Source organism: Temnothorax longispinosus, chromosome 11 (genome assembly GCF_030848805.1).
Source record: "Temnothorax longispinosus isolate EJ_2023e chromosome 11, Tlon_JGU_v1, whole genome shotgun sequence".
In the NCBI taxonomy this organism is placed as follows: domain Eukaryota; kingdom Metazoa; phylum Arthropoda; class Insecta; order Hymenoptera; family Formicidae; genus Temnothorax; species Temnothorax longispinosus.
In genome coordinates this window covers 13,623,496-13,645,985 of record NC_092368.1, presented here as the reverse complement: position 1 = coordinate 13,645,985, position 22,490 = coordinate 13,623,496, and the positions used below count along the sequence as shown (strand labels likewise).

General features: G+C 33.0%; 1 protein-coding gene and 2 long non-coding RNA genes across 5 annotated transcripts in view; 1 reads left to right on the top strand and 2 right to left on the bottom strand.

Moving 5' to 3' along the window:
* Positions 1–22,490, bottom strand: part of Nlg-4 (neuroligin 4) — a 232,164-nt gene that overhangs the window by 166,924 nt on the left and 42,750 nt on the right. For all 3 annotated transcript variants that reach the window (XM_071794143.1, XM_071794146.1, XM_071794145.1), the window contains exons 2-3: positions 4,055–4,411; positions 978–1,389 (exon numbers count right to left, since the gene is read on the bottom strand). In XM_071794143.1, coding sequence (XP_071650244.1) covers positions 978–1,225 — 248 coding nt within the window. In that variant the 5' untranslated portion in view covers positions 1,226–1,389; positions 4,055–4,411. The remainder of the gene's footprint in view (positions 1–977; positions 1,390–4,054; positions 4,412–22,490) is intronic.
* LOC139821945 (uncharacterized) lies at positions 6,406–6,984 on the bottom strand. Its single transcript, XR_011734395.1, has 3 exons — positions 6,827–6,984; positions 6,705–6,731; positions 6,406–6,627 (listed from the first exon to the last, which is right to left on the bottom strand). It is a non-coding gene; the product is annotated as an uncharacterized lncRNA (long non-coding RNA).
* On the top strand, positions 10,770–13,333 carry LOC139822199 (uncharacterized). Its single transcript, XR_011734474.1, has 3 exons — positions 10,770–10,950; positions 11,029–11,055; positions 13,110–13,333. It is a non-coding gene; the product is annotated as an uncharacterized lncRNA (long non-coding RNA).

Sequence of the window (22,490 nt, the reverse complement as noted above, 5' to 3'; positions counted from 1 at the left end):
GTCTTAACCATGTATCATTATTACAATATTACACCTAAATTGATAACTTAAAAATGATATTTTCTTCTGTATTAATTTCTTTAATTAGTTGATTAATTATAATATTTTTTAATTAAGTCTAATAAATAAATTGATTGATAAATAATAATTGCAGTACAGTAATATTGATTGTAAAATAATAATTGATAATGTGAATAGTAATTGATTGAAAAAATAGATTGATCGTCACTTTGTTGAAAAGTTCAAAATTTGTTGATAGTTACGTAAGCGTAAGCGGACGTGATAGCAATATAACATCGGCATTCGAAAGATTTGCCAAGGAATATCTTGGCATAATTTTAGAATGTTGTATATCCTAGCGATATTCCCAGACACTTTAAGTTATATAGAAAGACTGCTCGGCATCCGAAGTATTTCAAGAAGATCTTGCTTGTTATAAAATTGAAAAGAGTATCCACTTTTAACTAAAGGGATGAGATCGCGTAAATGTGATCGACTTTTCGTGTATAAAAATAAAAAGATTGATTAGCCTTGACGTAACTTTTTGCATAGCTCACTGTAAACTCGATCGCGATGAAGGAAAAAACTTCGAGATTTCGATAAACAATATCCGTAGCAAATTACATTGTTTTTCAGAATGGAATATAAGTAGAATAACTAGAAGCCAAAAATATTCTTATTGATCGTTTCGTTGTAATACTTCATCTCAAATCAAAGTTTAGTTGTATATTAAAATCTAATTTGTATCAGTTTTTTTATAATACAGAACGCCTTCAAAAATCAGTTTTCAAAGCTGGCTTCAAAAGGCAAATAACTACGCCCAAAGTTACACTTTAAATTACACTTTGAATAGCAATTTAAGCTCTTTGCGTCAATTTTATTTGTAATTATGTATAAATTTTGGTGCATATACTATAAGAAATTAAATTCGCTATATGTAACGTTAGCTTCTATCTTCAATGAAGTATACACTTTACCTGACTCCCTCCCAGGGGCTCGGCGCTCTCGTCGGGGAAAAGCGGTTGCTGCCGACCGGCGGTGTGGCGTAGGGTATTCCAAGGTACACGTCGATCGGTTTGAGGAACTTGGGATGCTCGAAAGACCTCGTGATACCCTGGACCTCGCCGTAACGCGTCTGGACGATCCGTGGGTTGCGGTTGCTCTTGATGGAGAGCGAGAGGGCGGGCGGCGCGACCAGGCAAACGAGGATCAGGAAGAGTTCCATCTTGCCACCCTCCCCCCGCCCCGCCTCGCCCGCGCTACCGCGACTGATTGCGCCTGGCACGATCTATGGATCACCTCCGCGTCCCGCAACGATCGTCTCTCATTTACGCCTGCACGATTAATTACGACGCCGCCGTCGAGTCTCCCCCATCCCGATGAGCTTCTCTGTGAAAATATTACATACATACATCGCGGCTCCGTAGATCATTGATTTTACGTTACGCGTATACCGAGTGCGCTAATTCTTTATCGTTTCTATTTCTAAAATTAATCTTTATTATTACTCGAATTTACAGCATTGTACTATTATTTCAATCTTATCAACAATACTGTTGTATGCCTCACAATAGTTAATTTTTATAAATAATATAAAAACAATCTTTACAAATGGAAGCTAATTTAATTATTCATTTTTTATAAAAATGTCGTTAGTCTTTAATATTGATATTTTAATGTTATAAGTGTGTTTATTAAAGTTGATATATCAATAGTACCCTAAATTAAACGCTGACGCAAAGTTGAAGTTAATTAGACAATAGTGAACCATAGGTATATGATGATGTAAGAAGACAAAACAGTGCTCTCGACGCTCTCGTAATATCATTCCATAATGATAATAATAATTAATTATCATCAGTTTGAAATTGTTGCAGCAAGCAATGTTAAAACAAATAAAGTTGCACTTTATTGCGATCGCGAATTATTTTGCACGCGATTGCTCGTCCGCGCGTATCGTATCAATTAATTTCGTATTTTTAGTTAGTTTTAATTTCCAGGATGCAGCGTGGTTCTCGCTGCTGGTTTGGCGGCGGTATTTATTTAACGTGCCCGTTCAATTAACTATATCAATATTTAATTAATACGCGCCGCGGTTACATCGATTCTATTGGAAAATGACAATGATATTCAAAGAAAACAGGAAAAAAAGGAAACAAGTAACCGAGTATACATTTCGATGCGGTGGGTATAATCGATATTCCGAGGGTGGCGGGTTTCTCCAAGGATGCATGGATTGTAACGACATCTCTTTCGTCCTTCGATTATTAGCGAATTCTAATCTCGCGACAGAAAGTTTCATCCGCGTCTCTTCGATGAAAGATAAAGATAAAATGGCCGAAGGAAGCAGCGACAAGAGCTGAAGACGATGGATAAGCGACGGGAAGAAGAAAGTTTTCAGATAAGCGCGAGGAAACATTTTCTATAGATATCGTGTGCATTTACTATATTTTAGATTCAAATATCTCGAAGCGAGAATTAATTAATCTCTATTTAATATCTCTACGTCTTTGGATAAATATTCACTTTAGTGCATTTAATATTTATTTATTATTATTTGGTATTTATATTCCATTAATAATCTCTTTCTATATAGAGATATTATAGATTCTCGGTATTTACATTTAATTAGTCATCTCTTTCTAGATTAATAATTAAGTATAAATCAAGATTAGTACTTAACAAGAAACGTTAATTTAATAAAAATGAAAAAATATAATTGAAAAATAGTTAAAAAATTCTATATATATTTGATCTATTTTATGTATTAAGGTAAGGTAATCAAAGAGTGAATAGTTTGCAAGGTAATTTCAAATTTTATCCTTCTGTTTTAAGGACATACAAACCAGAAAATGGTAACTTTAAAACATCGAGTTTAAGAGGCATATGTGTAGAGTAAAAAACCCACAGTATTAGCTATTAAGAAATATGAAGGAAACGATAATATAAGTAACTAGAATACGTTGGAAACTTAAAATATTAAAAATATTTCTTCCACATTCCTTCAGAATTCCATGAAGTTCTTAGCACTATCATAAAAACGTCGCGACGTTTTGGCACACATAATGGGCGTAAATCAAAAAATTAATCACGTCTCGGTGCGATTATCGAGTCTTGAATTCACATTATGTGATAAGATTACGGAGACCCGAAGTTTCCATGAGCGAATAGAGAGAAGGAACATGTACGTATATATGTAATATACACGCACATACACACACGCACACACGCACACATGCACACACACACACGCGCACACACACACACACACACACACACACACACACACACACACACACACACACACACACACACACACACATATATACGAACGGTTGAGAGAAGGGTGCAGAAATAGAGTTGGGGGTTGAGAGAAGTGCTGGAAAGGGTAAGGGATAAGTGAGTGCACTCGTACGTGGAGCCATTATGGAAATCAGTACTTATCGGCCCGGAGAGGAGAAGGAAATTCAACGTTGTGTAACGATGCCACGTTTTCCTCGTGATCCACGTGGTGAGGAAAAAGGAGATAAGCTGTTTCGGTGCCCCGTCACTCGCCCTGATAATTTCTCTTCCTTATCAACGATGCGGCCTTCTTGCCGCGAATCCATCATCTTGTCGATTTACGAATTAAAGGCAGCGCGAAAATTTTCATCGAAAGTTTAATTGTAAGTTTAATTGTTTGCTTTGATATATATTTTAAAACTTATTTTGAATAAAAATATTGTTATTTAAAAAAAAATTAAAAGCTTTCAACTTTTGCGCCAGACCTGTTAGTTTTTTTTTAACAACTGTGAAACAACAACGTAGAACTACGTCAACTGTCACTATTTCATGTTATAGTATTCATCGAAAGACAGTTGACGTAGCCCTACGTCTATTTTCCTTCATTGAATACTTTAACATGAAATAGTGACAGTTGACGTTGTTCTACGTTGTTGTTTGCGGCAGAGTTGTTATTTTAGTAATAATAATAACATTGATTAATAATTGGATTAATAACTGTCTTCTGGTTTCCACAATGTTTGATATAATTGATAATAATTAGAAATCTTACCATGTACATGAGTCATGACTTCGACTAGTTCGTCTCCCTTTCGTCTTCCTGGGATTCCTCGAATTGTTAAATAATATCGGCTCAATCCAGAACGTCTTTTAGCATTTTGTTTATTACACTCAATAATAATAAGAATAATCGATTATAATTACTTTTTCAAATTAATTATCAAGAAAATTAGTCATTATAACCCTTATCGTGTCTCTCAAATGCACAATTCGTGAATCGTAATTTGCAAACATTTTATATTCTGTCTTCTCTTTTTTATCTATTTATTTTATGCAACCAACTGTAATTATATTTCTTTTCTAATCGTTAATTAAATTTTGAATAGCTTCGAATGTTGCTTGCAGTGTCCTGAAACATAAAAAATGTACATAATTAATTTGTGCAAACATACTTTTGCAATTATATTTATAAAAAATTTTTCAAACGTTCTCAATTGTGTTAAAATTTTTTAATTAATATTATTTATTTGCTTATTTGTAATTGTACAAAAATGTTTACTTTGCACAATATAATAAGATTAAAGTTATTAACAACGATATATTCATTGGAGAAAAATATGCACATGCACATATGATTCCATAAACGATAATCATATTTTACTACATCTGGCTATGTTATTATTTACAAAGACCAGGAGAAATTTACATAACGCGTGGTTATATAACATCAGATTATGATAATCATATAGCAATCAACTGGATTACTAAATCAGGTCATTAATAAATTGTCAAATCAGCTGAGGATATTGTGTAGAATTGAATGACTCATTATCGCTCTTTGTTAATAATTAGCTAATTAATTTTCAAATAGAATCGATGAATTAGTTTGCGATTCAAAATCAAAGCGCAATTGCGCGCACATATTTAAGGAAAGGTCATAAAAAATTTAATATCAAGTTATACTACATATTTTATTCTGATAAATTACAATATAAAATATGAAATATCTTGTAAAATATTTATCTTGCGATTACTTCTTATATTTAGATGCACAAAGGTAAGTTGATTATTGTAAGGGAAACATAATTCAAACCGAAGCTATCGATCAAGTCTACTTAGAACTTGATCCGTTCATTCGTTATTGAGATCTCAAAATCTCGGGTACTTGCAACTCGTGCGTTCGCGTAAAAGAGTCACGGTACGGTCTCGCTTCGCGTGTAAGTATACTTGGCGCGAGACACTACCGTGTCTTTTGATATACCAATTATAGATAAACAATATATAAAACGTAAAATATGCACATAACTAGAATCCATAATAAGAAAAGTCATATTTAAATAGTAAAAATTGAAAAGTTTATTTATCGAAAGTTGGTGTTGCATAAAACTAATTGTGAGATACATTATCAATAATAAATATTTTTCAATCTATGCTTTGATAATTTTTATATGTACGGAGCCGTGACGAATAAGTAGACGACCATAATATATGATTAGGATGATACAAGAGAAAGACGAAACTAATAATATAATTGAAATAATAATTAGCGAATGACATATTTAAATGACGTGGAAGGCGCGCGCGCGCACGTAACGTGGGCTGTGTGCTAGTTCTTTTAAACCGCGATTATGTTGCGATTTCCTAAATGAATAACATCATAAGTGAATGTTACAGCAAAATTTTCGAAGGTAGATTTTTGTCGGGTAATTTGAACCGCGGTGTCGGAAAAGGTAAATCACCTTATTAATCTTGCAAGATAATAATTTTTATCATGTTTCAAGGCGTTAATAATAAGTGTTTAAGGTGTTAATAATAAAATAGTCTATAATAATTATTATATTGTATATTTATTTCATTGTAATTTATTACAGTCTTTACCAGTCTTCTCCATCATGAAATGGATTTTTTAGCTTATTTTGGATAGCGAGTTGATAACTCATGGATCTCAAGTATCGTCTTGTTAAACTGTAGAATTTTGCTTCCACTATCTCGACTTGTCCGACATCATTATTTTTAACTTTTTATCGTATAAAATATAGAAATGTACACCACTTATTGCTAAGTATACTACACTAAAGTTTTATCTTAGTTTTACACACAACAAAAAGCGATTAAGAATCTGTTAAGTAAATTAACAGCAAAATAAAAGTTTATATATTAACCTTACGCTGTATGCGGTACGCGCCAAATTTTCAATTTAAATTTGTTATTTAACGACACGTTGTGCCACACGCTATCACTTTTTGTATGTTACGTTACGGGGACGGCATGCAGCTAGTAATTCCACTGCTGTAATTCCGCTAAATTGTAACACTTAATATTCTAGATATCGCGGTGGTTCTATTCATAAGAGTATTTCACCTTAACCGAACTCTATAATTTCTAAATAAAACATAATAGAAATACTGGTGCTGCAACCTTATTGTTTATTTTTTAATCGCATAATTATGAAACGAGCGAATGCAATAGAGTCATACAAATATAATTTTCATTTTTGCTTAAAAATATATATCGTTTACATGCATCCTTTGTAGTTCCACACTCTTATCGCAGTCTTTTTTCCAGTTTCTCGATTGCCAGTTTTACTTGAAGTTTATTCCACGAAAAATGGTACTACTTCTTTCCCTTAAATGTAAGACATGTTTTCATTAATATTAATACATCGATAACAATTCTTCCATAATTATATTAGCGTTACTTACTATGCGAGGTATTAAAGGTGGTTGACTCTGAAAAAAAAAAGTTATTCGGTTTATGTACTAAAAAATAAAAAATTATGGTGTAGGATAAGCTTTAACTACAGAATTATACGATTAATACTTACGTCTGCCGCAGGAAGAGCTTCTGCTTCCGCTACAGATGCGTATATAATCGCCATAAGAAAAGTTATGGCAAAAGCAAATGACAGATATAACCCTCTCATATTTTAATATTTATTAAAGTTCAAGCTGTATTGGCTTGTACGTTTGTAATTTTCTTGCGACGCATAGCGCTTATATAACCCAAAAATGCGACTTAGATATGGTTACTTCGAAGTTCTTCTATCAAATACTTAATTTTTTTATAGTAATTTATACGTTCAACACGTACATACATAAATATTATATGTACCTACAAAGTCATCAAAAGTTTTTGTTTTATGCGAGATATGTGCAATGTTAAAAGAGTGATAAAATATCCTTGCACGAACCTGTCGATATGTAGAATATGACTGTTAGATACATAATACACATTTATCTTTAAAACTAACACAAACTTTGCAGCCATACAGAACACTTTATTGTCATTTTTGGAAGATAAATTTGTGATAAAATTATGAACATTTAATTCAAAATGTTCTTCCAGGTTAGATAAACGCTTGATCTTGATAATGATTTATTACGTGCCAAATCGTGTTCATCAATAAAATTAATCTGTTTATTTGCATTATTTCCATGCTTTGAACATTTATATAGTAGACTTTGAAGCTAGGTAAAACAAAGAAGAAATTAAAAACTATAGTTTCACATTGTAGAAATTTTATCTTAACTAGCCACACAAAAAAGCCTACAAAATAGTAGGAGAGAGTGGGGTACGTTTTGACACGGGGCACGTTCGGACACGTGGCACATTCGAACATTTTAAAATATCCGCAACGAAGATTATGCCAGATTGTTAGTGTAAATTGTATTATAAAATTTTAGCGTTTTTGTGCAAGAAACAAAATTTTTATGCAAAAAAAATAATTTTTCGAAATTCTGAATTGTTTCTGATGTAAGTGATATAAGTCTTCTGGTTTTTAACGGAGCTTCTTGGCAATTACAGATTATCAAATGCTATTACATAATCTATAATTAGTAATTTGACAGTACCTAACATTCAAGGAATTACTTTTTTTATTATTTTAAGGAAATAATGTGTATGTGGGGTACATTCGGATAAATAAACTGCATGAGGCATATTTTTTCATCGTCTAAAATGTATTTTGGGCTATCTTTGAAAGCTACATAAAAACTTTTTTATAAATTTGATGTCGAATTGAATAAATTAGTGTCTCCTCCTTGTCATGTCAAAAAACAGGCTGGCAAGTGCTTTTTGCGCAAGCATTAACATTTGTCATTGAAGAAGCCGGGTCATTGAAAAACCGGGAAATACCAGTTTCGCAAAAGCATCGTTTAATAGATGAGAGATATGATTAAAAGAGTTGTTTTGCAATATTCTTGTGCTTTACTTATTGTTAGTAACATCCGACTGTGCCCCGTTATAGAGCAGGTTCGGATAAATGCTACTTTAAAAGACAAAAAAATCTAGAAAAAGTATGTAACGTTATTGTATTTTCTATATATAGGAGACCGGGGCTATCTGTTTACACTTTACGCTTTTTTCAAGTTTGCTAAAAAACTAATAAAGATAATAAAGATATTTGGCTAAACATTTTAATGGTGTAACCTTTCAACCTTGTTATTAAAAAGAAAACGTAATTAGAATCGTTAATCATTTACCATTTAAAAGAGATGAATTTTTTAAGTAGGCAAGAGTCAAGCGTTGACAGATGGCTCCATATATTATGCGGAGCTATCTGTCCACATAATAAAAAACACATTATTTATATTAATTTTTATACTTATTTATAATATTATTTATTATTAATATATTTATAATATTGAAAAAACTGCCTATAAGTTGTTGGAGTCAAAGCAGTAGTAGACACTTTGCGTAGATTTTTTGACAGAATTCCTGCGTGGAGCTGACTTTTCTTTATATACGGTGGCATCAAACTGATCTTGAGTACGTTGCAAAATCAATGTGATGAGTTTCTTTTGTCCCCTCAATTCTTTAATCTTTTTTTTTTGTATTTTGAGCCTTTATTTTATCCTCAGCAGCGTTTGAAAAATTGAAAATAATACTCAATAATTTAAACTCATATATATTTAACTTAACGTTTATTTTTAAGATAAAAATTTGGTGACGATTTTTGAATCACCGGATCAAGCTGCTCGTAGGTCATTTTTTTACAGTAGCGAGTGTGAGCCCGAACATTTATTTCAAAGTCTAACGCTGTTTTTGCGAAAAGATTCTTGCTCGATTTTTATTCCTTTAATCGCTCTAAATATAATTTTATTAGATATGTCTACCTTATCCGTCTTAAGAAAAGTCTTTCTTTTGTAGTTATACGCACTATTATCTATTTATAAAAAAGAACAACCCGTCATTGAAGTGTGGACACATTGTCCCATCAAAAATAAGACAGAGCCCCGACCACGTTGTTTAGTCTTTAACATGTTGCGAATTTTAGATTATGCGGAATTAAGATTTGACGCTTCTCACATCTGATAACTATATTAATTGATAATATTATGAATTGTTCACCTTAATTTGAGTTAGACTATTGTCGCACAGCAAATTTTTCGACCGTCGAAAAATGTGAATGATTGTTTTCACTTTTCTTTCAACGTATATAGCGTCTGTGAAAAGCATCGCAAAAAAACAAACAACGTACGTAGAGCATTTTTCAACTATTTTATACAATGGTAGAGACGTCTGTCTCTTAAAACCTCAGATACCTAGCAGTACTGTGGACACATAGCCCCCGTAAACAGATAGCCCCAGTCTCTCCTACTATCCCATACAGATGTGAGTATAATAAATTGTATATGAGAAAATTGCTATACCATATTAAATGACAAAATAATCTATGTTCAAAGTTAAGTATTCAAACGCGTCCCACTTTTCCCTATACATTAACGATAAATATAAAACACGTTTTATATTATATATTTTAGTAGAAACTTCAAAACTTTACTACTACCGCATGCATATTGATAAATAAAAAATTTATCTAATTTAACATAGGTTTTCGTGCCTAGCAAGTACTAACATTTTATATTATAATGATATTCGACGTAAATATAAATATTCTTTTCTCACCATCCCCTTTGTCAGAAGGTTCACACAAAAAAATATCATTCTAGCCAAGAAAAGCAATTATTTATTTTATTTAAGATACACTTGGCACAAGTCTTAGAAAAGTTCAACACTTTGTGCTCGAAACAAGAATTTATTCTCCTTCCAAGAATATTATATAGAATATACATATTTAAATATATGGTTCTCTTCCGTAGACTCTATATGGTAAGTAAACCAAATTCTTGTATTAATTAAATATTCTTGTTTAAAGTACTATAGACTTGCTAAGATTTCGGAATATGTTTCGAGTAAAAATGTGAAGCTTGTGATGACTTTATGATAGAGAGATTTGCGGATATATAAATTTATTAAATACTTAGAACAAATAATATTTACTTGCAGATAGTATGTACTTTTCTGTGCGTAAACATAATCATAAGTTATTAATTGATAGATCATTTTTATTATATCTCACTCTAAATACCACAAAAAAAATTTATATAAATTGACTAACATTTTACTTGACAACGGTTACCATTTGGAACTAATTTTCAGAACAATGAGAACAAGATTGAACAAATTAATAGATAAACAACAAAGATTTAATGTTATTGAAGTTATGCAAAGTTTGTGTTAGTTTTACAGATAAATGTGTTACGTATCTAACAATAGGTCATATTCTATAATACGTATCAAGTTTCGTGCATCCTTTTATCATTTTTTTAACGTTGCACATGTCTTGCATAAAATAAAAACATTTTGATAACTTTTTATACAATATTTATGTATATATATATATTGAATGTTACTATTAAAAAAATTTAAGTATGTGATAGAAGAATTTTGAAAACCATATCTAAATCGCATTTTTGGACTATATAAACGACGCTACGCATCGCGAGCAAGTTACAAACATACGCGAGCCAACATAGCTTTAATAAATATTGAAAAATGTGAGTGTTATATCTATCGTTTGCTTTTGCCATAATTTTTCTTATGGCGATCGTGTACGCACCCATAACGGAAGCAGAAGCTAATGCAACGAGTATGGTCAACCAAAATGTAAGCATTAGTCATTTTGAAGTTAAAGCTTATTCTGTTTCTTTCTATAATATATAAACGGAAAAACTTTTTTTTCAGATTCCACCTAATATATTTATTCGTTTCGTAAGTAATCTATATACATTACATTATAGAGTAACTCGGGGGAATATGCCATACTTAAGAAAAATATAATTTTTTTTCCTATTTCTCTTTCTCTTTGAAGTACCTTATTGCATACTGGTCTTCTTTTACTTTCTTTTATCTGTTATTTATATATGGTTTTAATAAAATATATTGATTGTTTACTATTAAAAAAAAAGAAATACAAAAGTGTTGCAAAGTGGCATATTACCCACCCATGTGGGTAATATGCCACATATACAAACATGTATAGTAATTTAACTTTAGAAGGGCATTCCTGTCTAAAAACATGTAAAAGAATATTTTTATTACTTTCTTTGCATTTCAATAGTACTCTGTGTGCTAAAAGTAGTCTAAATTATTCGGAATGCAATTTTGCAAAATATTAAGTACGTAGCCTATAATATTCTTAGCGCATGAAATAAACGTGTTTATTCAACATTTTTCAATATTTTTTTCATCATTTTTTCAACATTTTTTAAATATTTATACGGCAAAATATTTATTTATACTGTTTACAGCTTCCTAACCTACTAGCAGCATCCTGCTACTAGGGTAGAAAGCTGTAAACAGTACTGGCATTTTACCCCTATCTAAGTAGTGGCATATTCCCCCAAGATGCAGTTTTATATTAAAATGAGCCTGTATTATACGATTGCCAGTAAAACGAATCGGCGACGTACTGAATACTTTCATCCTAACTATAAATATTAATAGAACGACAAGCTGATCGAGTTAAAAATAGTGTAATGCTTGAAGAATATCTTATATAAAACACTAAGAAAATTTTAAAACGCACGTTGTCATAGGGTAAACTCGGGTATGATGGCCATACGGAAAAGATGGCCCATGGCTGTAATTTCTCCAATAATGGCTAAACAGTGCATTTTTGTAGTCATTCTCAAAGATAATCGATATTTACAGTAGTTTATGTGCGTACACTATTCAAAATAACAATATTGTGAATATTATATCATATTTTTACTTTCGACTGCCTGCAAAGTTTTTCATGTGTCCGCTAAAAGCTGCTATAACATTAAACAAATTATAGTTAAGCTGCCGTAATCAACGTTACACACATAATTAAGCTATGTAAATTGTAATTTGACCTATAATTTGTATTTCTATTTTTCACTATTTATTTAAAAATACTATGGCTATCTTTTTTGCTATGGCCATCTTTTCCTTAAAAGTCAGATAAGATGGCCAATGCATACGTTGTAATACTTTGATAATATAAAATTTATGTTAAGTGTTTTCTTCTTAATTTCGACAGTTTTACGTACTTTAAGCTTCAGTGAAGGAATATACCAAACACTGTTAAAATATAACGAAAATAAATGTATGTTTATTGCATTTTAAAAAACTATAGCCATCTTACCCGAGTTTACCCTACTTGTCATACTGTACTTACCCCATAAAAATTATAATACTGACAGAAAGTAAAACTAGAGCAAAACGTCAGATATAATATTTTTAACAATTTCACAGTATTTACAACAACGCTACTAGCCGTAGCTTCGTTAAACATAACGAGTGGCATATTCCCCACACTGGCATATTCCCTCCAGTTACCCTATATAAAAACAAATGTTTTGACTGACTGACTGACTGCATGACTCATCAACAACCAGCCTAAACCTCTAAACCTAACCTATAGAAACATGAAATTCGGGGAGTATATTCTTTCCATGACGTAAGCACCCACTAAAAAGAGATTTTTTAAAATTCGAACTCTAACGGAGTGAAAAAGGGTTTTCACGGATTCCTCAATATCTCTTAGGCGCAATAAGATATCAACTTAGTTTTTGCTTACAAAGATTACCCATACAAATGCTTAAAAACATAGTTCAGGATTTTGCCATAATCAACCCCTAAAGGGGCAAATTTAGAATCGGGGGTAAATTATAAAATCCTTCGCATACCATAGCGAAGCACGGGTGTATCAAGCTAGTGCTAACATAAATAGCTAACATAAATATGAAAGAATTGTTATAGATATATTAATATTAATGAAAACGTGTCTTATATTTAAGGGAAAGAAGTAGCACTTTTCGTGGAATAAAGTTCAAGTAAAACTTCAAGTACAACCGAAAAACTGGAAGAAAGATTGCAATAGAAGTGTGAGACTACAAAGAATGCATATAAATGATATTATGTATATATTTTTTTTATCCTTTTTATATAAATTATATTTGTCTGTATTGTATTAAATTTGCTCGTTTTTAATTACGCAATAAAAACAAACAATAAGATTGTATTATCACAGTGTTGTGTTTTATTTAGACATTATGTAACATTTTATTCTTATCATAGTTTATCGTTTTGCACTTACAATTGGAATGCTTATTTTCCAGTTATATATTTTGAAACATCTTTATTTGTATTGAAATAATGCTTTCTTTATCTTTTATAATTATATTAAGTTTTTTAGATAATAATATGATAAAAGTATATTCTTTTCATTTTATATTGTGCTTTACACATATACTAGCTGGTTACCCGGGCTTCGCCCGGGAGTTGTTTTTCTTGAAACGACTTCATTTGTGTTTCAATATCCTTATTGTGGACAAACATAAGAAGTGTGTTGGGTGGTTGATTTAAAAACGGTAGTTTAACTTTTCTGCATGAATAACACATTCTAAGTGCTTAAGTTTTAAACTTTTTTACTTGACAATGATCACATATTGCATCCATTTTCCCAATTATTACACTCGGATAAAATTGATATTCGTAATTTGAATCATAACTAAATGCCTCTAATTTCAAATCAGACCGCATAAATGTTTTCGGATTAAACATGTCGTAACCGATCTTTTTTTACTCGAGTTTCACACTATTGAGTCATTTCCGCTTTTCCAATATTTCACTTACCGACATCATCCCTTGGTTTATACCCACGCGTTTTTTCGGGAATTTTGAGATTGCTCGCTTGCGATGTACACAGAACCTCGATTCAAATGACGTAGGTCCACAGACATCATACAGTAACATCCGAAGGTAAAAACATTCTAATTGATTAAGATGTACATTATAAACTCGTCCCATTGCAATGTCTTTTTTTATTCCGGGAACAATTACGTAGATTTTTTTTAGACAGAAATCGGTAACTTTTTTATTAGGAAATTCTACTCCTGTTTTATATACAATTCTTTAAGATTTAGTCAATTATTTCCCGAAAAATTGGAAAAATTTTGGATACCGGTTCCAATAAAGATCGGTAACAAAAAACTATACAGTTTATAGCACTCCCCGGGAAATTCTACCCTTGTTTTATATACAATTCTTTAAGATTCGGTCAATTATTTCCCGAAAAATGGGAAAAATTTTGGATACCGGTTCCAAAAAAGATCGATAACGAAAAATTATACATTTCATATCAATCCCCGAAAAATTCTACCCCTGTTTCATATATAATTCTTTGAAATTCCGTCAATTATTTCCCGAAAAATTGAAGAAATTAAAAAAACCGGTTTCCAGAAAATCGGTAATGAAAAACTATACACTCTATAGCACTCCCCGGGAAATTCTACCCCTACTTCATATACAATACTTTCAAAATCGGTCCAATAGTTTCTAAGATTACTCCGAACAACAGTACAAACTTTTTCCCTTTATATAATAGTAGAGATATCATATAACAAAGTCTCATGGTTATTAATAACACTTTTTTGTAACATTTTAAGAAAAAGATAAAAGAAGAAGAATGCTTCGATGCATTTTGCAGTGTTAATTAAACTGCAGCTTTAATAGGCTGAATATCGTGATATTTTATGTTGCTCCACTATCTCACAATATCCGCACTTTCTCTATGTTAAGACAACACGGTAAACTCATCCACGATGCTGATAAAAATACGGTAGAATATAAAAATTTATATAGCAATTAAAGAAACATCCACTTAAAAAGATACACGTTATTAATTATATTCATCCATATTCTCAAAGTATTTCATTTCGCCAACATGGTAAAAGCGATTACTTACAGATCGTAAAAATGTACATTTATATATATTTATATTTACACCAGAGTAGTCAACCAATTTATTTTAGAACATTTTATTTCATCGTAACAAATACACTTATAGTAATTAAAAAAACCGATTTGTATAAAAATAATTATATAAATGATTTTTTTTTCTTAAAAATATATGCTCTAAAAAATTTGAGAAACAATAGAATTTAAGAAACAATAATTAGAAGTTAATTTCTAGAATTTATTTGTGCATTTTTACATTATAAACAATATACTTTCTCACTTCTTTTGCTTTTGTGTTTTGTAACTTTAAATCCAATTGTGTTCTACTTTATTCAACTCATTTACAAATTATTCAAATTATTTGTAAATTAAACTTTAATTTACCTTAATTAATTCATTCTGTCTTAAAGCAACTTTACATTATCAATTATCATCATTTACTCTCTTAAACTTCTCTTCTCTATTTTTCATATATCTCCGCCTTTTCTCTCTTCCTCGTCTTTATAATTCATTTTTATGCTCTTGCTTTCTCCGTTGTCCCCCTTGCTTTTTTCTCCATGTATATTTTAAGGTACTGAGATTAAATGCTAAACCCAACATTTAATTAGACAAGAAAAGAGGAGGAAGAAAATATAGAGGGAGAAAAAATCTGAGGAATCTTCCTTAAATTTTTCAAGCTAATTGAAATTAAAATTGATTTAATAAAACTCCAAATATAAGCAAAATTGTATAATTTAATAATTTTACGTAAATATAATTACAAGTTTATTTAAACATTTGTAAAAGCAATATTTCAGAATTTATAATAATTATCTTCAAGCATACATTATTATATTTACATTTAATACAATATTACGAAACCACATGTAATATTTCATTAAAATTATTTATAAATATAAATAAATTTACACAAGTTAAAATGCTTTTGGATATTATATTCAATTTATTGTAATAATAAATTTTTTTTATTTTAAAATGCATTATACCATGCCCACCGCCAATTACAAGAGCTAATCTTAATCTTAAAGCTTTAATCTTATCATGCCATTGCTCCTTACCGCCGCGATGCCAGTATAATGCAAATTCGTTAATAACGTGGATTCTTGGGCGAAAGTCACGTCGAGACAAAAGAAGAGGCAAGGCTGAAAGATTTGATCACCACCGAGAGACTATCCTTGAAAGGGTCAATTCTTCCCATAGGGCCCCGCATCGGACTATTTTAGCGATAGTGGAATGCCATTATCGTCTGTACAGTTCTGCGAACAATTATTACTACTTGGCAAACTCAAATAGTCTCTGGTCGGCGGATACCAGTTGCCAACTTCAACGGCAAACATAAACGCGACTACCGGGCATAAGTCGAGGTCTTGGACCGTGTACTGTCCTGCGGAGAATCGTCCGCAGCATCCCGAGTAACTATATTCAAAGTAACGAATAACAGATACACTATTGTAGCGTCGCAATTAACGACACGTTTGCCAGTTAATTCGACCAAGAACAAAACGATTCCAACGAGTAAGTATACGATAAGATTCTCAAGCGCTTGATCTTCGGGATTTAATCCTATCATTTGCGAGAAAATGGCACAAACTATAACTATATTAAGTTAATAACTTGGTAACTTTGCTTCGAAATGGCTCAAAAATTCCACAACTCAACATGGAATAAAAAAAATATAAGAATATAGAGAATTAAAGATAAAACAACTTTAAATTTGTAAGCAGGGTTTTTCATTCTTAAAGCGGATCATCGGATGTAATTTTTTTTTGTTTGGATTAATTTCTTAAGAGGCGTTCTCGTCTCGTTACATTTTTGCGGATTAAGTTAATGAGATCGTGAGAATCTTTATTTTCAGAGCGGTAGATATATATAGGCGCAAAGAGAAAAATTAAAAATTTGATAGTTTATCAAAGTAATTAAATCGCTCTTTCCTTATTAATTACATGTGCGCCCTCCTCCATCCCACTAATGTTGTTTTCTTATATTTATTTAAAATGACTTCTGTTCCTTGTAATTTCGTTTCAATAACAGAGTCTATTGGATGTGTCCAGCAGCAGTCACAGTTGTTGGAATAACGAAGGTGCATCGCGGAGCATCTGAAAGAGGATGCGCCGCGACAGGATGACAGACACAGGAAGACACGGCAGACGCGTACGAGCATCGGAAAGCTATTCACGACGTGACGCTTTCTTACGAGATTGACGGGAAGAGGGACTGTATAGTCCCGGCAGATCCACACGCAACGGAAGAACTCCATTTCCGTCATATTTCTCGTCACAATGTCGCAAAATTGACTAGCCAGAAAACGGCGTTTCGTGACTGATCGCTGGAGCAAAGAGGACCCAGGAGGCCGCGCCATCGAGTATCGGTTCCACTTCCAATCGAACGATCGAAAGATCGCCACTATGCTTCCGGCGAGTAAGTATAGTATACAAATGCACTGTACGCTTCTAGCAGCCTTCCGGCGATTTATTGAAATTCCGACTCTGTCTCGGATGCTCCTCTAAAGCAGTAATCCACGATTTAAATTCTTCTAAAACTTCACTTATTGATGAATGTTAAATAATCGTGTAAAGTAATGAATTAATGGACGAGAGAGATATATTTACTTAGGACAATTGCAAAAATTAAGAAATTAAAAGCTAATCTTTTTACAATACACGTGCAAATTTACTTAATTAAAAATTGAATAACAAAAAAATTGTTTAAAATGCAATTAAAGATATCAATTAAAATTTTATTAATAAAATTTTGTAAATTTTGTAATTTTATAGTAGTTGTGTGTAAAATAGTTATTGTTTTAAATTAAAATTTTTTAATCTAGATATTTTTAAATGACAAACAAAAATTGTTGCATTCAAGTAGGTCGGGAATAAATTTCATGGAAATATATAACATCTATTTTCGGACCTGAAATGGTTTCGTAATGCAACATTCAGCAAAATCCTCAGGACAAGCAGTTTCATTTTCAGAAAGATGCAGACGCGGCACGTTAATTTCCGCATGAAACATTCGCGGAGAATTCTGGGCGGTAGCCAAAGCGTGCGTATAAATAATGCGGGCTAAATGAAAAATTCTCTTGGGACGGGGGGTGAAATTCCACGTCTCTCTTCGCGAGACTAAACGAAATCCCCGGTAGGAGCTTTTTCGAAAGTGTGACGCAGCTGCGGCTACGTTCGCGAATTCTCTTCATAACCCTCTCATCCCTTCCATGTTTCAGCCCCCCCTCTCACCCGTCTGCCCTTCTTCTGGCCCGCTTTCCTCGGTATACTGAACGAAGACAAATAACCTGTGGGGTTGTTTGTTGCGCCATGGTCGTTTCTCCCGGAAGCGGAAGGAACGTCGGAAGACCACCTAGGGGATCCGAGTGACCCTTCGAGATGGAACTAGATAGAGGCTAACGTTATAGAGTTATAAATCGACATTTTTGCAAGAAATAATAATGGATCGTAGATTAAGAGATTAGAACACGCAGATAAAAGATATTAAGTAAAAAAGAAAGGATTATAAGAAATTGAGGTATTTACAGAAGTCGAAAGGAGTGAATGAATGCGATAAAACTGGTCGAAAGTTTATTTGGCATTCAATTTTGCTTAAAATTTGAAATTAAATTTTAAGCAAAAAAAATGAGTTGAAAATTATTTTGGGTACGCAATTTTAGATTTTGAGGAATTGGAGAGAATTAAATCAGTCGACATGCGACAATTAAATAATGCGACGATATACAATACGTAATAAGGATTTAATTCGAGGATTTAGCAGTTTAAGTTTCTCGTCAGATTTAAGTAACAAGAGCGAGGTGATAGAAACGCGTGATCCAAACATTCAGAGATTTAGCAAAGTTGAAGAGCTTGAAAATCCCATTTAAGGACTTAAAGGCGCAAATTTCCTTCGAATGCGCGCGCTGGGCGGACGATTTAATGTAAATACCAAAGGATTCACGTAAGTTTGTTAGCGCACATAGCCACCGGCGAAAGTTCGCAGGAAGAGGTAAGGTAAGCACCTTCCTGCGCTCAAGAGAGTCCCTAAGCGACGATCGAGAATATCCAGCCAATGGCGATACGGCCGCAACATTTTCCAGGAAGCCTCCTGCATGAGCCCCCACCGAATCCAATTCGCGGAACAATAAGGAAGAGTTTAACCGGCTTCCACGAAGATGCCTCGTACACCTTCTCGTGAAACTGCGACCCGGAATGGATGTGGTGGATATTATCCTTCCTCAATTTTCCCTCGGAGCCCCCTCCGCTTCTTTTCGCGCCTCATTCCTCTCGTCAGGGACGAGATTACTTCGCGGTGAAGGACGAGGCATCCTCGCCGGCAGGGCTGCTTCTCGACTGCCGCCGCTTGATCCTCGACTCTCTGGTCAATTGTTCGCTTTCTTGCGCCAGCTGATCGAATCGATGGTACAAATCGTAGGAGACTCAAATGCGGGTATACACAATTGAAAGCGAGTCGATCACCGATTCTCGCGCACCTCTTTTTTCCGGTGGTAGAGGCAAAATCACTTTGCTATCAGAACTAACTTTATTGCAATTTTTGGGATAAATCGACGAACAGAAGGCTCTCGGAGATGAAAACAGGATGCCGACGTGACAGGAATTTATCTGCTCGTCAGGACCCGCCGCGCGCCGGCTCGGATGGTCCTATTTATTTGGCTTGGCCATGAAAAATGTCCAACTGACCCTTCCACGCTTTCCAGTTTAATCCACGCTGCCCCAATTAAACTGTCACGTGATATTAATCTACCACTTGTTTGCACCTATGTCGGTGAATACAATTTCAAATGGGATTGACGAGTAATTTCTGAGCATTTTTTCCAATTTGTCACGCCGATGACACAGAATACATCATGCTTTAGACACGAAATTATTTCATGACTTTAAAATAATGATGAATTGTAATCGATACTTAGGTGCATACAAAGAAATGGAATATTTAAGCGTTATAAAGCTGCCATTTACGATTTCAATTTCCCTGACCTACTGTATTTTTGAAGTTTTATATTTTAATATGTATTTTAAATTTTAAAACGTCACATTACTATCCAACAGATACTAGAACAAATTAGAATCTTTCAAATTCTTTTAGAATTTTTATAAAACAATGAGGTAACCAACAAAAATAGAAAAAAGAACCTATTCCTATATATATATATATATATATATATATACGCAAAACTTTATAATGGTATATATATATATATATATATATATATATATATATATATATATATAAAATACCATTATAAAGTTTTGCGTATTTTAAGTTTATTATTTTCAATTTTAATTTGTTTGTACATGTTTTATTCCAAAGAACTTATTAAAAATTAAATAAAATATAAAAACAACCTGACATGTGTTAAATTATGTCATTTAATACGTTTAATCACATTAAATTAATACGTTCAATCGTGTTAAATGATTTAAAACAGTAAGAAATGTTTAAGAACAGATTCAACTAAAATAACACACTTTGATTTGCAGTGGGTTTATTATCGAAGAATCTGCGTGTATATTTAATACACTCATATTCAACTGGATGTATGCACTTTCACTGTAAATCCAAGTTTTACATGTTTTGTTGCGTGTAAAATGAATACGTTTAATCGCATTAAATTCAAAGTTAACACATCATTCAACCGTGTTAAATAACGTGCTTCAAAACGGCAAGAAATGTGTAAGAAGAGCTTCAGTTAAAACAAACACACTTGGATTTGCAGCGTTGTAGATCGGGTTTCGTTCAAAATCCGCGAACAGTTCTGCATCTCTGCTCCTGTCAGCCATTATCTGGGTCGAGCCACGATTAGATCCTGGAAGTGGAATATCTACGGACGTAGTATCAAATATTGTGCGGTCAAACATTCACGGACCGCCGCATCCGGAGCAGTTTGAGTTCGGATTTTGGCTGTGATAGCACCCGGCCGAATTAACTCTGTGCTTATCGCGTCTCAATGCTTCGCCTCAATGTTATCAAAAGCATTCTTGTTAGAATATGTACCTTATAAGTTAATCATTCCTAATTCAGCGACTCTTCAAAAGAAAAAGACGAAAAAGGATTCGTGTATATGTATTAATGTTACGCAAAACATGAATTTTCTAATATTTCTCAATGAGAGAAAAGTCTCCCTCTAAAACGGTGTCGACTTAAATGTTAAATATATAGACCTTCATATTCTAATTTGTCGACTTCTTTTTGATTCTGGGATTTTGAAATCTCAAATTCTTAGAGCCTGACTTTGAGATCTTAGGACTCTCTAGTTTCTGCAACGTTTAAAGTTTAAACGTTCGGATCAAATGGAACCTTTGATCGAAAAGCGTGCCTCGTGAATTTTAAACGAATTTCTTTTATTATTTTGCCGGCGCGGAATAGAGTCGGGACTTTCTCGGCGAAACGACAGGAAAAGAGAGGAGAAACTTGATAGAGTGTGTGAACGACGAAAAGTTGAACTTTTGAAGTCGAATGGAAATAAGACAGGCGGACTTATCAAAGAACCGCAGGACCCTTCAATTCGAAGTCGCGATGGCTATATAAGTATTGATCCGTATTTCGATAGAAGACTATAGAGTCACCTTGCGCATTGCCAAGCATTTCGCAAAACATTTTGTACCAAGAAAACGAAAAAGAGTATGTATGTAAAAATCCATTTTTTATTTATTTTTTCGTAGTAATAACGTCCATTTAGAATATTAATCCGAGTAGGAAAAGCAAAATTCATATTTTCCAATTTTTTTCTACACCGAAATAGAAATACAAACTTATCTCGACTAATCCACAATTCTATATAATAATAATGTGCTAAGTGATATTATTTGTCATTTTCAAATGGAAAGTAATTCTGCAATTCATTCAAGTCCGTATACGTATACAAAAGATCCTCTGTAACAGATCCTTCATGCGCGAATGTGTAGAGAGTTGCGAGAATATGAATATTTCATCCATACACCTGAGAATTATGCATGTTATTGGTACCGAATGCGCGGTGGACGTTGCGTTGTTGCTGGACCAGCTTGTGTAAGGATCGTTGTTCTGCGTGATCTATGCGACGCGCGTAAAATCGGAATAACGCGCGATATAGATTTCACGCCTGACAAATTTAATTACAACGCCGGCGTTCCCGTGTATTATTAATCAATCCGCACGGAACGAGGCGAGCGCGCGTTTTCCGTAATAACGCTCCCGCTATATTATATCATCTGTTCGAACGGCCCGATGTAATTACGAGATTGTCGTAATACTTCGTCACGGCAAAATAGCAACGCGGACGATCGGAATCGCGTTTCATCGGCAACCGATTATTTATTGCCGCGTGGTGGAGCGAAATAGTTATATGGGATTTAAGATGCACCGGGATGTATTATAAAAGTTATATCTATATTTATATCGATTTATCCGCTCAATTTTTTCGCGCGATCGTAGAAATAAATCGGGATTTGGGACAC